This window comes from Ovis aries, chromosome 17, assembly GCF_016772045.2.
Source record: "Ovis aries strain OAR_USU_Benz2616 breed Rambouillet chromosome 17, ARS-UI_Ramb_v3.0, whole genome shotgun sequence".
NCBI lineage: Eukaryota > Metazoa > Chordata > Mammalia > Artiodactyla > Bovidae > Ovis > Ovis aries.
The window spans coordinates 3,005,864-3,020,953 of NC_056070.1; the positions used below are offsets into that span (position 1 = coordinate 3,005,864).

The window sequence follows — 15,090 nt, forward strand, 5'->3', positions numbered from 1 at the left end:
TTATGGTACCAGGCTGCATCTGAAGGCAGGGGCAGTTTGTCCTGGCCGAGGTCAGCGGTGTGTGTGTTTGCTCTATCTGTCCTGGAAGTGGTTGCATCACGCCGCCTCCCGGGCCCTCTCCCTCCTCCTAGCGACGGTCAATGCTTCACTAGCCTTTGCAGAGAGTTGGCTTCCCAGGACGAGCATTGAGCTGGGCCAGCAAGGTGGAGCTTAGCCCCGTGTGCAGAATCTAGTAACCTGACTGAACATTGGTCCGGGGCCAGGATGAGGAAGAGACGGGAAAGACGTCCCGCCCTTCTGGTAAGAAGGCCCCGTGATCGGCTTCAGCCACTGGCGGTCCTACCGTCCTTGGAGCTTAAATAAAGGGACAACTGAAGCCCCGAGAGTCACAGTTCTGACCTTCCAGGCTCGGAGCCCCGGGCCCGCCGACACCATGAGTTGGTCCTCGCACCCTACGAGTGTAATCTTCTACATTCTTTCATTGCTTTCTTCAGCATGCCTGGCAGTAAGTGTGCTGTTTACAAAACGTATGTTTTACATGGAAAGCTTGAAAATAAGAAAATTTCTGCTAAGCAAGTGAGATTTCTCTGTTTTCCTCCTCTAGTACGTTGCTACCCGAGACAATTGCTGCATCTTAGATGAAAGATTTGTAAGTTACTTTTATGTTTCTCTCTGTGTTTGAACTGGACTTGGGCAGAGAAATTTTTATTCCTTATAAGAGATTCTTTAGCAAATATCATTTGACAGTTTAGACTTTTTAAAAACATAGTCTAGGTTTTACCTGTTTTTATTTATCAGGATTTTTTAATCACACTGTTGTATTTTCAGGGTAGTTATTGCCCAACTACCTGTGGAATTGCAGACTTCCTGTCTAATTACCAAACCAGTGTAGACAAGGATCTACGAAATTTGGAAGGCATCTTCTATCAGGTTGAGAACAAAACATCAGAAGCCACAGAGCTGGTCAAAGCAATCAAGATCAGCTATAACCCTGATGAACCGTCAAAGCCAAGTGAGACTCTAACTGCCACTGACTGAGAGAGTCATCTATGAAGTGCTTTTGCTGTTATTTTAGTGGTTCTGTTTGCTTATGTATTTTTATATCTCTGATCCCATATTACAGGTAACATAGAGAGTGCTACCAAGAATTACAAGAGAATGATGGAAGAAATTATGAAATATGAAACACTGATATCAAACCATGAATCAACAATTCGGTAAGCATTTTTTTGTTTTAGCTTGCTTTCCAAGACTGAGCTGGGGTTTATTCAGTATGCCAAACTTCGGTAGAAGTAATCTTTTTATCTTTTTCTAGCTGTAGTATCTAATTGGTGTGATGCCTGACCATCTTGAAAGGGATAGAAGTAGGCAATATGAGTTGTATTGGATTGTGATCACTTTTTAATAATCATGTGGGAGAAAGATGCTTTAGACATCTTCAAACGCCTTGTGACCGTATTTGCCAAACTGTTTGTCCTCACTCCAATTTGTCTTACAACATAAATTCAAACTGATGGGCATTTGAGTGTTGAAAATAAAATTCTTTTTATAAAAATGTCAACAAATGGGTGGTGAGGAATTTGTGAGCAGAGACATAGGAATGATCTTGGTAAATCATATTGAAAGGTAGAGCAGAAAAAAAGAACCTGCCGTAAGAGACAAGATTGTGTGACAGACACTGTCGAGCTGCCTGTTGCATGGAACCTGCAATCAGGTATTGTCCTCCCTTCTCTTGAAAGTAAAATGTCTCTGTTAACAACTTCCCAGGCTCCTGTAGACTTCCTGAACACTGAGTCTCAGACACAATTTTAGTTTCTTCCTCAATTGTTATCCTAAATTATTCTAAAAGTAGCAGAAGAAATTGAGATAAATGGTGGCTGAGGAGAAGTGGCCCAGAAGGGATTTATCGCCTTTTTGGTATCAGAGGGATACTATTAGTATCATTATTGTCATTATTATTGGCAATATGATTTGCATTATTATTGCCCATCGTTAAGACTGAAGGAGACTATAGTGCAGAAAACGTCCAAAGTGCAGTAGAGAAAAAAGTGGTCAAATAGTCTGTCTATCCAGAACCTCAGAGACAAGAGTCTTTGTGCATAATAGTTCTCTGTCATTTCAGAATATGGACAAGTAGTCCTGTGAGGAACTACAAAAGCAGGATTTCTCATTTTCCCCAGCCTTTTTCTGAAGCTGTGTAAACAGAAACATTAAGAAGAAGGGGAAAATATCTGTTGTTTTCTTTTATGTAAGATAATACCCCAGATACTTTTCCCATGTAAGTTATAGACTGAAGTCCATAAATAGATCTTCAGTTAAATCCACAAGTGAAAAGAAATAGTGCTTCAGCATGTGTGAATTTCTAAACAGAGCTTTTCCTTCCCTAAGAATATTGTCCTAAGAATCATCACCATGTTGTCTTAATCAGGCTCATCACTTGTGTTCTTTGTTATCTGTTGCCTTTTATGCAGAAACGAAAATCAGAATGATCACTTACAGTGATATGGTTTATTGGCAAGGACTTTGTTATTTTCTTTTCCAAAAAGCTTAGAATTTTAATTCACCTCAATTTATTAACATCATTTTAAACTTTTTCCAAGAATGGAGTAATTTGTCAGGAAATAATTCTTGAGAAAATAAGGTGGTATTTCTAAAAGAATATACAACATTATTCATCTGAAAAGAATAATCTGTTATCTACTTTGCTTGTAGATTTTTGCAAGAAATATATAACTCAAACAATCAAAAAATCATTAACCTAAAACAGAAAGTGGGCCAGCTTGAAGAACAGTGTCAAGAGCCTTGTCAAGATACAGTGAAAATACATGATGTAACTGGGAGAGGTAAGTGAAAGGTTTATATTGAGATTAAGTTCATCAGAGCAGATATAAAAAGTAAAGGAGATTATATATATTAGAATGTATGCAAATACACTGGACAGTGTCTAGCCATTAAATATAAACAGTCTAATTGCTTAGACTTTTCTTGAGTAGCTGAAAATTTACTTTGAAAGGAATAATGATTGAGAAATAAGAAAATACTTCTCAGGATATGAATAGTTTCTGACATGTTAAAATTTTCAAGGCTGACACAATCTTACCTGGATTTCAAACCACCATAAAAATTTCTTCTTTTACAGATTGCCAAGATGTTGCCAATAAGGGGGCCAAAGAGAGTGGACTTTACTTTATCAGACCTCTGAAAGCTAAGCAGCAGTTCTTAGTCTACTGTGAAATTGATGGGTCTGGAAATGGATGGACTGTGTTTCAGAAGGTATTTTTCCCTCCCCCTGTGTATTTAATAGACACCTAATTGTTCTGCCATATGCCAGATACTTTTCCAAGCACCTTGTAAGCATTAATTCAGTGACACTCACAACTTTCCATTGTGCTGGTTTTGGCCTGCTTATTCCTGTTTACAGAGGAGGAAACTTGGCACAAGAGGCTAAATAACTCGCCCAAGGTCACATGACTAATAAGTAACAGAGTCAGGATATAGTCTGATTTCACTCTGTACTGAGATAGGTTCTCTACTATGCTGGCCCTGCTGTAGGAGATTCACGATGGCACGTGATCACAATCTCATAGTGACAGAGGGACCTCTCGATATTTACATCAAGACCTAGGGCTGCCCATCACAAGAAGATGGTGTCCCCCAGGGGGTGCAGTCAGGCTGTTCCATGACCAGGCCCCTCTGTAGCCTTTGCCAGCCCCAGGCATCACTGCAAATCCTCTTGCATTCTGTTTACCTTTGACCATTGTTACAGCTAAGGCTGCAGGGGGCACTCAGAGCAAGTGAGTGATGGGAGCTTAGCTGGTAGACACAGGCTGAGCAATCGGCTGACCTTTTCAACCATCAGTACAAGAATCAGCAACGTCAAGCTGATGTTCTGAAGTCCTCTAGGAGTCTTTTAAAAACTACTACTAGATTACAATTTATCATGTGCCAGGCCCTCTTCTAGGGTACTTTTACATTCTCTGGTGTAATCCCTGAAACTACCCTGAGAAGTAAGCATCATTATTCCTATTTAAGAGACAGGTGAGCAAGCTTAGGCAGCTAGCCCAGGGTCACTTGTAAATGATGAAATCATAGCCTCCATATTTTGGACAAACTGGCTATAATGTTTTCCTTATGTGCACTGATAATACATTCTCTCCTTTCGCCCGTGCAATTGTGTAATTAGAGGCTTGATGGCAGTGTGGATTTCAAGAAAAACTGGATTCAATATAAAGAAGGGTTTGGACATCTGTCTCCTACTGGAAACACAGAATTTTGGCTGGGAAATGAGAAGATTCATTTAATAAGCACACAGTCTACTATCCCTTATGTATTAAGAATACAGTTGGAGGACTGGAATGGCAGAACCAGGTACTATCAAGAGGGCTTCTAACTTTTGTTGTAGAGATACCCTGGAGTAGGCACTTTCTAGCTCTCAGCAGAATAATGGGGAAAACAGTCTGGCAGATGTGAAGAGCACATTCAACTATGTTCCCCAGAAGTCAGTTTGGCTCTTGGGCAGTCCAGGGCACTAGGTCCCATTCAGGCAGGATCTGAGTGTTCTGTTGTAATCCACTTACCCTGGAATTATACAAAACAATAGCTAATATTTCCTGAGCATTTATGTACCATAAATTGCACATGAAATGATAACTTAAATCCAAATAGCTCATGAGGCAGGAATTATTATTAATTCCATTTTACAGATTAACTTTTCCAAGGTTGCATCCACTGGATTTAAACTCAGGTAGTTCACCTCTTATAACCCACCTTCTTAAGCTGCTATCCTGGATGGAAAGTAATCTAGCTTTTTAAGATTTCCCAGTGTTTAATGACTTGGAATCAAATCCAGGAGCTACCTTACAATGAAATCAGCTGACACCTTTGGTGAGCTAGAGTTCCTTCTATGCACAGAGCTGTCTGGGCACTTTAAGTGTTGTATACCTCATTGAAATTGAAAACAATATCCAACCCTCTTGTTATGTCTATGACATGATGAAATATAGTCTGTGCCCAAATGTATATTTTTACTTTTAAAATTTTTAACCAGAAAGTATAATACCATAGTCAGTAGAGCTTCTCCTATGAGAACATCCCCCATTTCCTAAGTCCTGGAGATCAGGGAAGCTCAATATTTTCTGGAAATCTCTGTTTATGCACCAAGGCCCATTCTTCCCTGCCCTCCATAGAATTCTGGCTTTCATGTACAATTATTTTCCAGGGGAGATTCTCTCTCTGACCCTACAGTTCATGTTTTGTGGGCTACACAGGAATCACTCCTTTTATGTGATGCTCAAGGAAATTCTCCTTGCCACTCCCACATTTCCTTCAGAAAGAAAAAACCCTCTAGATGGTATGAGTGACTAGTGGAACTATGGCTCCTTTCAGCTTGCTGCATTAATTAATGGCCACTCACTTTCAGATAATTAATGTGGTTTATGAGAACTGTATGTACATGCTACATACTGAGATAAAAGGGAAAAATGTGAAATTAGGTTCATCCATATATCTGGGTTAGATATTAGGATACTGTAGGCAAAAAGCACTCAGGATAGCTGAGGTTTTTAGTTTTCCCTTGGATGTCCTGAAAGCTTCTAGACCCATCCTGGGTGGTGCTGATGACCTTGAGACTGTTTCCCATACCTGTTATCCCATGCCAGATTTGTGAAAAATTTTGTTCAGTGACCACAGTTCAGACTTATGAAGCAAAGTTTAAAATTCCTAACAACTGTCCTATGAAAGAAGGAACTTCTGAGATGACTTATAAGGCTCAGGGTCTAAGATCTCTATTCCCATCTTTGTAGCACTGCAGATTATGCTTCATTCAAGGTGACGGGTGAAAATGACAAATACCGCCTGACATATGCTTACTTCATTGGTGGAGATGCTGGAGACGCATTTGATGGCTATGATTTTGGCGATGATTCTAGTGACAAGTTTTTCACATCCCATAATGGCATGCAGTTCAGTACTTGGGACAATGACAATGATAAGTTTGATGGCAACTGTGCTGAACAGGATGGATCTGGTTGGTGGATGAACAAATGTCACGCTGGCCACCTCAATGGAGTTTATTATCAAGGTATGGCTTTCTCTCTTAATACATGAATTTGTGTGTGATCTATATTTTTAAAAAATTAAATACAAGTAAGAAATAATTAGTAAAGATATTGGGAGCTTGCTATATAGTTCTTTATTTTAAGCCAGAATTGGATAATTCTAGCTTATACGTGAAATTGGTCCCTCTATAGGAAATCCACCTGCTGCAAACTATGCAGTGATATTCATGATGCTTCCATCCAGGTTGATACTTTGGGTTATGGTGTCTCCTCTAGTCTTACCCTATATATTATCTGCATGGACTAACATTGCCATGTCTATGCTGTTAACACAGTAGCCTGGCTCAGCTTCCCATGAGCTGTGTGTCAGATAGAATCAGTGAGCAGTGTCTAGAGGAATTAAGTGAAGGGCGGGGATATATTGGCAAGTCTACAGGTCCATGAAAGTTGGAGAAGAATCCAGCCTGAGGAGTGTAGATACTTATTTTAGCACGAGGGAGGGCAAGCTATAGTTTGCCCTAAGGATGGAGTAGTTCTGAGCACTAGTTTTACTTACTGACAAACTATTGGAATACCCCAACAGGTATGCATGGGGTAGTCCTCACCCAATAAAATGAGCAATCTTACCTTCTTAGGGCACTGTCCTAGCCAAGAGGTGACTTGGAGTCCTCTTAAAACTACATACATTTACCTTTCGGTTTTCACAATAAGTTTTTGAAACCTAACTTATCTTTGCACCAACAAACCATGTAATTAGAAAAAAAATTCTCAAGGAAGGTGCCAGGCAAGAATACTGGAGTGGGTTGCCATGCCCTCCTCTAGGGGATCTTCCTGATGCAGAGATCAAACCCAAATCTCTTCCGTCTTCTGCATTGGCAGGCGGGATCTTTACCACTGTGTCACCTGGGAAGCCCAATATTTTCCAGTACAATTGTGATTTCAGATGACCTATATCCAACCGATGAGGAATTATGACTGCCATTCTAACCTGTTTTCAGGAAGAGGGTCCATAATAGCGGAACCTAGCATGACTTAGCTTAGGGAGAGAGACCAACTAGGGAAATGCAGGAATCTAGCCCTGTTAGCAGTGGATACGTTTGAATTAAGAGTGTGGCCAGAAAACACAATACAGACGTATGGTTTGTCTAATAAATAAGTTTATGTCAATTGTAAATCTAGAATTTGAGTCTCTACGGATATTTTCAGTTAGTAGATAGCACTATAAATCTGATGTAAATGACAGTGGCCTTCATAACAGACAGCTCTTTATGGACTGTCTGAGGGGAGGAGATTCCAGAGTGGTGATACGCAGATCTGTGGTTTGTTTCAGGTGGCACTTACTCAAAATCATCTACTCCTAATGGTTATGATAATGGCATTATTTGGGCCACTTGGAAATCCAGGTGGTATTCCATGAAGAAAACCACCATGAAGATAATCCCATTTAACAGACTTGCCATTGATGGACAGCAGCACCATCTGGGGGGAGCCAAAAAGGTCGGAGTGGAACATCACGTTGAAATAGAATACGACTAAGCCATTTTACCTTGAGCTATTCATTCTGTTAACCCACAAAGTTGCAGAAACTTTCCTGAACTTTCCTCCTCGTTTTCTCTTACCATATTTATTAATTATAAGTCTTTCTTTAAGGATATTTAGCCCTGAATGGCAATTAAAACTCACTTTGAACTGTATTTCCAAGTTACTAAACACAGAGTTATTATAAATTTGTCTATTTGATGAGATAATATTTTAGCTTATTTCCTAAATATATAATAAATTCATTGTGATATTGTACATTTTAATGATCACACATAATTGTGTCTTTGTGATTTTTTAAATTATTTTAAAAATAGTTCAGTATCTACTAATATAACAGGAGCAGACTTTAGGAATTCAAATGCCTAAGTATTTCATTACCTCTAAATCATTCCTATTTAATTATTCTTTTTTAATGGAGATAATTATATCTTTTTAATGTATTTTTTGTTTTGATCATAGGCTGGAGACGTATAAAAGACCATTTCAAAAGTGATTTACTTTTTTAAAGAACTTTATCTGAAAAGAAAAAGATAATATTTTTCCTATGGGACAATGGACTTGCAAAGCCTCACTTCATTTTAAGAGTAAAAAGAACCTATGTTGAAAACTCCACTAACAGTTTTATGCCGGTGATAATTTATCTACATACCATTTCAATAAATATTTTGTTTCCTAAGACTAGATATGTGGTACCTTTTATTGACCATTAAAAACCATCACTTTCCTTCAATTTAATACAGTTAGGCAATCATCAGTAGTTGCTTAGTCCTCACTTTTTGCTCAACATTACCTGACTCTTGGGGAGTTACAAAGGCAATAGAAATCATGGCTTTTGCCCTCCAGGGCTTATAAGACAAATACAGAAATATACAGAATCCCAAATGACAAAGCTTGATATAAAAACACAAACACAAGTCACAGTCACACAATGGTTGATGGTACCTGAAATGCAGCTGGAGACAAGGCTGTCTGGGGATTCTCTCAGCAAAGCCCTTGAGCTCCAGGCTCCTGTGGCCAAATGTGGGCCCTTAGAGAGAACTGCAACTCAGAGCACATAGCTCCAGGGAGCAATCTGCCCAGCCCCTCACTGCTGGACAAGTTAAGTGGAATGAAGCCATTATTGCAATAACCGGAGATCAAGAATCTCCAGTTTTGGTAAGGAACAGCTGCGTCTCATAAGCTGGTATAAGGCTGACTGTAAAAAGTGACTCCTTTTAGGCAGGGGAAGATCTGGTTGTTCTGAAGTCCTGAGGATTGACTTTGGATTCCCTTCCCTTTCACAGTTTCTTTCCTAATTCTCTCACTTCTTTGTTTTCATGAATCTTGATTTTAAAAGCATCCTATCGAAGAGATAAACAGTAAGTCAACTTATAGGTATACAATCAAATACTTGTGAGACTTTGGGGAAATAGTAACAAGATTGATTGTCTGTAGCACTCATTCACGTATGCATGAAGCATTCTTTCAACTATTTATCGAGTGCCTTCATTGTACCAGCCCCTGCGCTGGCCATAGTAGCATCCTCCTTTCTCCCAGTACTGTTCTGTTCCATCTAGTTCTCAAGTTCCAGAAGCCAAGAGTAAGTCTTCCTTATTCCTCCCTCCCTGCATCATCAAGTCTGTCAAATCTACCTCCTGAATATTTACTATAGTCATTTCCTTCTCTATACTCACTGCCAGCATTCTAGTTGGGAAATATATCTCTTGCCAGGATAATGACAATTGCCTCCTTCTTGTATTCAACATGCTCCCAACCTTACCTGTTTCCAACTCATCATGCTCCAAACCACCTCTAAATACAGAATGCATACAATCTACCCTTGAGAATATTCAAATCCTTTGGGTGAGCTATTTGATCATAGAACAGTTGTGTGAATATTAATAAGTTTTAGTATAACAATATCACTCCAGGGATTTATCTGAAGGAAATTACTTTTGAAAAAGAAAATAGCTCTATGCAGAAATGTAAATAATTATTTAAATATTAAATAAATACTTATTAGCAGTGGGAAATTTAGAAAATATTAACATTGGAAAAATGAACAAGCAAGGTGATTTATTAGTACAATGATTACAATGAATGCAATGATTACATAAGTATAATATCTCTGTATGAACATAGAAGCATTTACTAAATAATATGTGAAACTTTAAGATGAAAAACAACTTTACAGTGAGAAGTATGGAAAAGTACATTTGCATATACATCTTGAGTAGAATGTAGTCTTGACATACTTGCCTTATTTGTATATTGTTCTCCTCCAACTGATCTATAAAACTTAAGAAAATGCTAAACAAAATAAATATACAGGTCCAAAAGTTTCTGATTTTCTCATGATCACTTTTCCAATGCTTCTCCTCAAATATCAATTATAACATTTTTTCATAAACATTTGGAGCCCCTGTTTTTGGAGTGTCCAGAGTACATACATGGTCTGCATGTTGGGTAATTCAGGATTGATTGATGGGAAGGGGCTTCTAGCTTTCTTCAATACCTCTTCACGGGCTTCCCTGGTAGCTCAGATGGTAAAGCGTCTGCCTACAATGTAGGACACCCAGGTTTGATCCTGGGTTGGGAAGATCCGATGGAGAAGGAAATGGCAACCCACTCCAGTATTCTTGCCTAGAGATTCTCAGGGATGGAGGAGCCTGGGGGGCTACAGTTCATGGGTTTGCAAAGAGTCAGACACAACTGAGCGACTTCACTTTATACCTCTTCACTATTTGTCTTGTTATGTGCTGTGCTTAGTGTCTGACTTTGCGACTCCATGGACTATAGCCCACCAGGCTCCTCTATCCATGGGAATCCTCCAGGCAAGAATACTGGAGTGAGTTGCCATGCCCTCCTCCAGAGGGTCTTCCCAGCCCAGGGATGGAGCCCAAGTCTTTACAAACAAAATATTGTTAGTTTTGTTTCCAAGGTGGTTCAGTGGTAAAGAATCTACTTGCCAATGCAGAAACCACAGGAGACGGAGGTTTGCTCCTTGGGTTGGGAAGATCCCCTGGAGGAGGAAATTGGCAAGCCACTCCAGGATTCTTGCCTGGAGAATCCTCATGGACAGAGGAGCTTGGTGGGTTAAGTCCATGGGGTCAAAAAGAGCTGGACAGATTGAGTAACTGAGCAAAACCACAAATTATTAATAGTTCTCTAGTTAGTTTAAAATTCAGTTACATAGAGATAAACAGATGAATTTCAAGTTTTTACTTGTTTGGTTATTAATATTCAGCGGTGAACACCAAAGTGTTCAGTTCAGTCACTCAGTCGTGTTCAACTCTTTGAGACCCCATGGACTGCAGTGGGCTTCCCTGTCCATCACCAACTCCTGAAGCTTGTTCAAACTCATAGCTTAAGAAATAAAACAAGACATATAATTAGAGACTCAATTGGATTCAATTCAGTTCAGTTCCATCGCTCAGTCATGTCTGACTCTTTGCAACCCCATGAATTGCAGCACACCAGGCCTCCCTGTCCATGACCAACTCTCAGAGTTTACCCAAACCCATGTCCATCGAGTCAGTGATGCCATCCAGCCATCTCATCCTTTGTGGTCCCCTTCTCCTCCTGCCCTCAATCCCTCCAGCATCAGAGTCTTTTCCAATGAGTCAACACTTCACATGAGGTGGCCAAAGTACTAGAGCTTCAGCTTTAGCATTATTCCTTCCAAAGAACACCCAGGTCTGATCTCCTTTAGAATGGACTGGTTGGATCTCCTTGCAGTCCAAGGGACTCTCAAGAGTCTTCTCCAACACCACAGTTCAAAAGCATCAATTCTTTGGCACTCAGCTTTCTTCACAGTCCAACTCTCACATCCATACATGACTACTGGAAAAAACCATAGCCTTGACTAGACGGACCTTTGTTGGCAAAGTAATGTCTCTGCTTCTCAATATGCTATCTAGGTTGGTCATAACTTTCCTTCCAAGGAGTAAGTGTCTTTTAATTTCATGGCTGCAGTCATCATCTGCAGTGATTTTGGAGCCAAAAAAAAAAAGTCTGACACTGTTTCCCCATCTATTTCCCATGAAGTGATGGGACCAGATGCCATGATCTTCATTTGCTAAATGTTGAGCTTTAAGCCAACTTTTTCACTCTCCTCTTTCACTTTCACCAAGAGGCTTTTTAGTTCTTTTCACTTTCTGCCATAAAGGCGGTGTCATTTGCATATCTGAGGTTATTGATATTTCTCCCGGCAATCTTGATTCCAGCTTGTGCTTCCTCCAGCCCAGCATTTCTCATGATGTACTCTGCATAGAAGTTAAATAAGCAGGGTGACAATATACAGCCTTGACGTACTCCTTTTCCTATTTGGAACCAGTCTGTTGTTCCATGTCCAATTCTAACTGTTGCTTCCTGACCTGCATACAGATTTCTCAAGAGGCAGGTTAGATGGTCTGGTATTCCCATCTCTTTCAGAATTTTCCACAGTTGATTGTGATCCACACAGTCAAAGGCTTTGGCATAGTCAATAAAGCAGAAATAGATGCTTTTCTGGAACTCTCTTGCTTTTTCCACGATCTAGCAGATGTTGGCAATTTGATCTCTGGCTCCTCTGCCTTTTCTAAAACCAGCTTGAACATCAGGAAGTTCACAGTTCACGTATTGCTAAAGCCTGGCTTGGAGAATTTTGAGCATTACTTTACTAGCATGTGAGATGAGTGCAATTGTGCGGTAGTTTGAGCATTCTTTGGCATTGCCTTTCTTTGGGATTGGAATGAAAACTGACCTTTTCCAGTCCTGTGGCCACTACTGAGTTATCCAAATTTGCTGGCATATTAAGTGCAGCACTTTCACAGCATCATCTTTCAGGATTTGAAATAACTCAACTGGAATGCCATCACCTCCACTAGCTTTGTTTGTAGTGATGCTTTCTAAGGCTCACTTGACTTCCCTTTCCAGGATGTCTGGCTCTAGGTGAGTGATCACACTATCATGATGATCTGGGTCGTGAAAATCTTTTTTGTACAGTTCTTCTGTTTATTCTTGCCACCTCTTCTTAATATCTTCTGCTTCCGTTAGGTCCATACAATTTCTGTCCTTTATTTTGCCCATCTTTACATGAAAATTTCCCCTGGTATCTCTAATTTTCTTGAAGAGATCTCTAGTCTTTCCCTTTCTGTTGTTTTCCTCTATTTTATGTCTCCACAAATAGAAATGAGAGGATTATCTTGATAACTCAATTTTTTTAAAAATATACTTTTAGGTGAAACAAAGAGTTTGTAGCATCCTAGGGACGGATTACTTTTCTACACAACTCAAGTCACAGATTCCACAAGCTTTCCCCTCACTTTCCAGGCATACAAAACTCAGGTCACTGCAAAGCAGGGAGGTGGCTAAGTACAAAGCAGATGTGTACAGCCACATACTCTGAAGAAAACACTCAGGGAAGCTTCTAAAAAGGAAGGTATTGATACAGATGCACCGATACTATGATTTCTGATCATGAACTACAAGGCAGAGTTCTTTAATCAGCAGACAAGAGCAATACTTTATTGAACAATATCAAGAGTTTTAAATATACCTCTTAAGTTCCTTGGGCTTCCCTCATGGCTCAGCGGTAAGGAATCTGCCTGCAATTCAGTTAAAATAAATAGAAAATATAAGCTAAGGATAAAGAGACCTAGAGTGTGGGAAAGACAATCATATACCTTTTCAGTGTGTGTGTGTGTGTGTGTGTGTGTGTGTGTGTGTGTGTGCTCCAGAGGCAGAAATTGAGTTGTGCTCAGTTGCTCAGTCGTGTTTGGACTCTGCGATGCTGTGGACCGCAACCCCACCAGGCTTCTTTGTCCATGGACTTTTCCAGGCAAAACTACACTGGAGTGGGTTGCCATTTCCTCCTTCAGGGGATCTTCCCAACCCAGGGATGGAACCCTCACTGGGAGGCAGATTCTTTACCACTGCACCGTCTGGGCACCCCAAAGTTGAATTAGTCATGCTTCTAGCATGACTAATTCACACACATCTGTGTCAGGTCACTCTGATTTATTGAGTCTCTTTCATTCAAATTTCCTTTTTTTCTCTTTACTCCTTATAATAAACAACCATTGTAATAGACTTGGTGTGTGTTTCTTCATTTGTACATATTCTTTTGTGCTATGCATTTAAAATTATATAAATGGCATTGTGCTGTAAATCAGTGTGACTTAGAATGCTGATCCCCAAATTTTTTGTTACAAGTCAGCAGTACGATAAGCAAAAAAATTGAGAATTAGTGTAGAAATGTTTCTCCTATATTTTGTATGTGATGATTATATTTATTCAAATGTAATTATATGCCTTTGGAATCTAATAATAAAAATTGACCTATATTTTGTATATCCTTGCTTTTTTACACTTTGTTTTACTAATAATTATTTTTATTGCATTTTATGGTCTAATAGGCCTGTGACTCATTAGAAATTTAATGAAGCTGGTCCTTTACCACAATTTGAGAAGCACTACTAAGGTCTTTATTGTGCTTACTGCTTTTTCCATTCAGCACTGTTAAGCTCTATCTACAATCTGAGTATTTGGTAACTTCTCTTAATCTCCTTTTGATTCCAAGTCTTACAAAGTGAATATTATTTGACCCCAAAGCTGGTGATTTTTAAAACTGTATTTTTAATTAATATCTAAGTTCATTTCATTATGATCAAAGAACATAATTTTGATGATCTTATTCTTGAGACAGAGTTCACAAATTACTTTGGGACAAAGGAATTATCAGACAAGTAATGGTCCCATGTACCTAAATCAAAACCACTCTCCAATAATGATCTGCTTTCAAGAAGAGCATTAATATTTTTCCTTTAATAAGGAAAATGAACTAAAGATAGATAAGGATTGGCCTTGTAAACACAAGGTTTGGCTTAAATGGCTAATCTTGAGCACTGATACTAGGGGTGACTGCTGGCTGGTACAGCATACTTCTGTAGCAGGTTTGAAAGCCTTTGGGGAAGGCTGGATGGTGAAATTTCAAGCTCTTGTTAATCTCAGTTTCACTGGGAAATAGTTGAAAGCCCAAGTAGATAAATTCAGATCATGACATATAATCAGGTCTACAACTGGCTCAAAATTGTCTTTTCCAAATCCCAAATCCAGTATTCTTGGCCCTCTCTCCCATTTCCCAAGTCCTAATCTAGGTTTGCTTTTGCTGGTAACAAAGCATGAAGTAAGCCAAGGTAGATGGGAACCCTCCCTGAATAAATCTGTATGTTGACCCTTCTTAAATAAACAGAGTAGGGCAGATTCTACTCCGCAATGAATGTGACCTCTTTCAAATCCCCAGGGATGACTAACTAGTTACAGTGTGACTTAGAAAAAAAATGACCTAACATTTAAGTGACCTTGTACTGAAAATGTTCTCCTTCCTAATTTGCTCTTTTTATACCACAAAGCTATGGGAAGGGTCAAATGAGATCATATATGAAACTGCTCCAGAGACAAAGACAAAATTGAATTGCTTTGTGCTGTTAAGATTGGTATTGTTGCATGAGATTTGAATCTAATGTTGGTT

The 15,090-nt window shown here is 39.3% G+C and overlaps 1 protein-coding gene across 2 annotated transcripts; it reads left to right on the forward strand.

Annotated features, from left to right (window-relative positions):
- Positions 1-383: 383 nt before the first annotated feature.
- Positions 384-8,279, forward strand: FGG (fibrinogen gamma chain). 2 transcript variants are annotated; one of them, XM_004017182.4, is made up of 10 exons: positions 384-505; positions 605-649; positions 829-1,012; positions 1,124-1,217; positions 2,713-2,843; positions 3,140-3,273; positions 4,184-4,368; positions 5,802-6,079; positions 7,387-7,553; positions 8,058-8,279. In XM_004017182.4, exons 1-10 carry the CDS (start codon positions 434-436, stop codon positions 8,070-8,072), a joined length of 1,305 nt encoding a protein of 434 aa, XP_004017231.1. In that variant the 5' UTR covers positions 384-433; the 3' UTR covers positions 8,073-8,279. The 2 variants fall into 2 exon arrangements, with proteins under 2 accessions (XP_004017231.1, XP_011952709.1); XM_012097319.4 differs by having other exon boundaries at positions 7,387-8,279.
- The last annotated feature ends 6,811 nt before the right edge of the window (positions 8,280-15,090 follow it).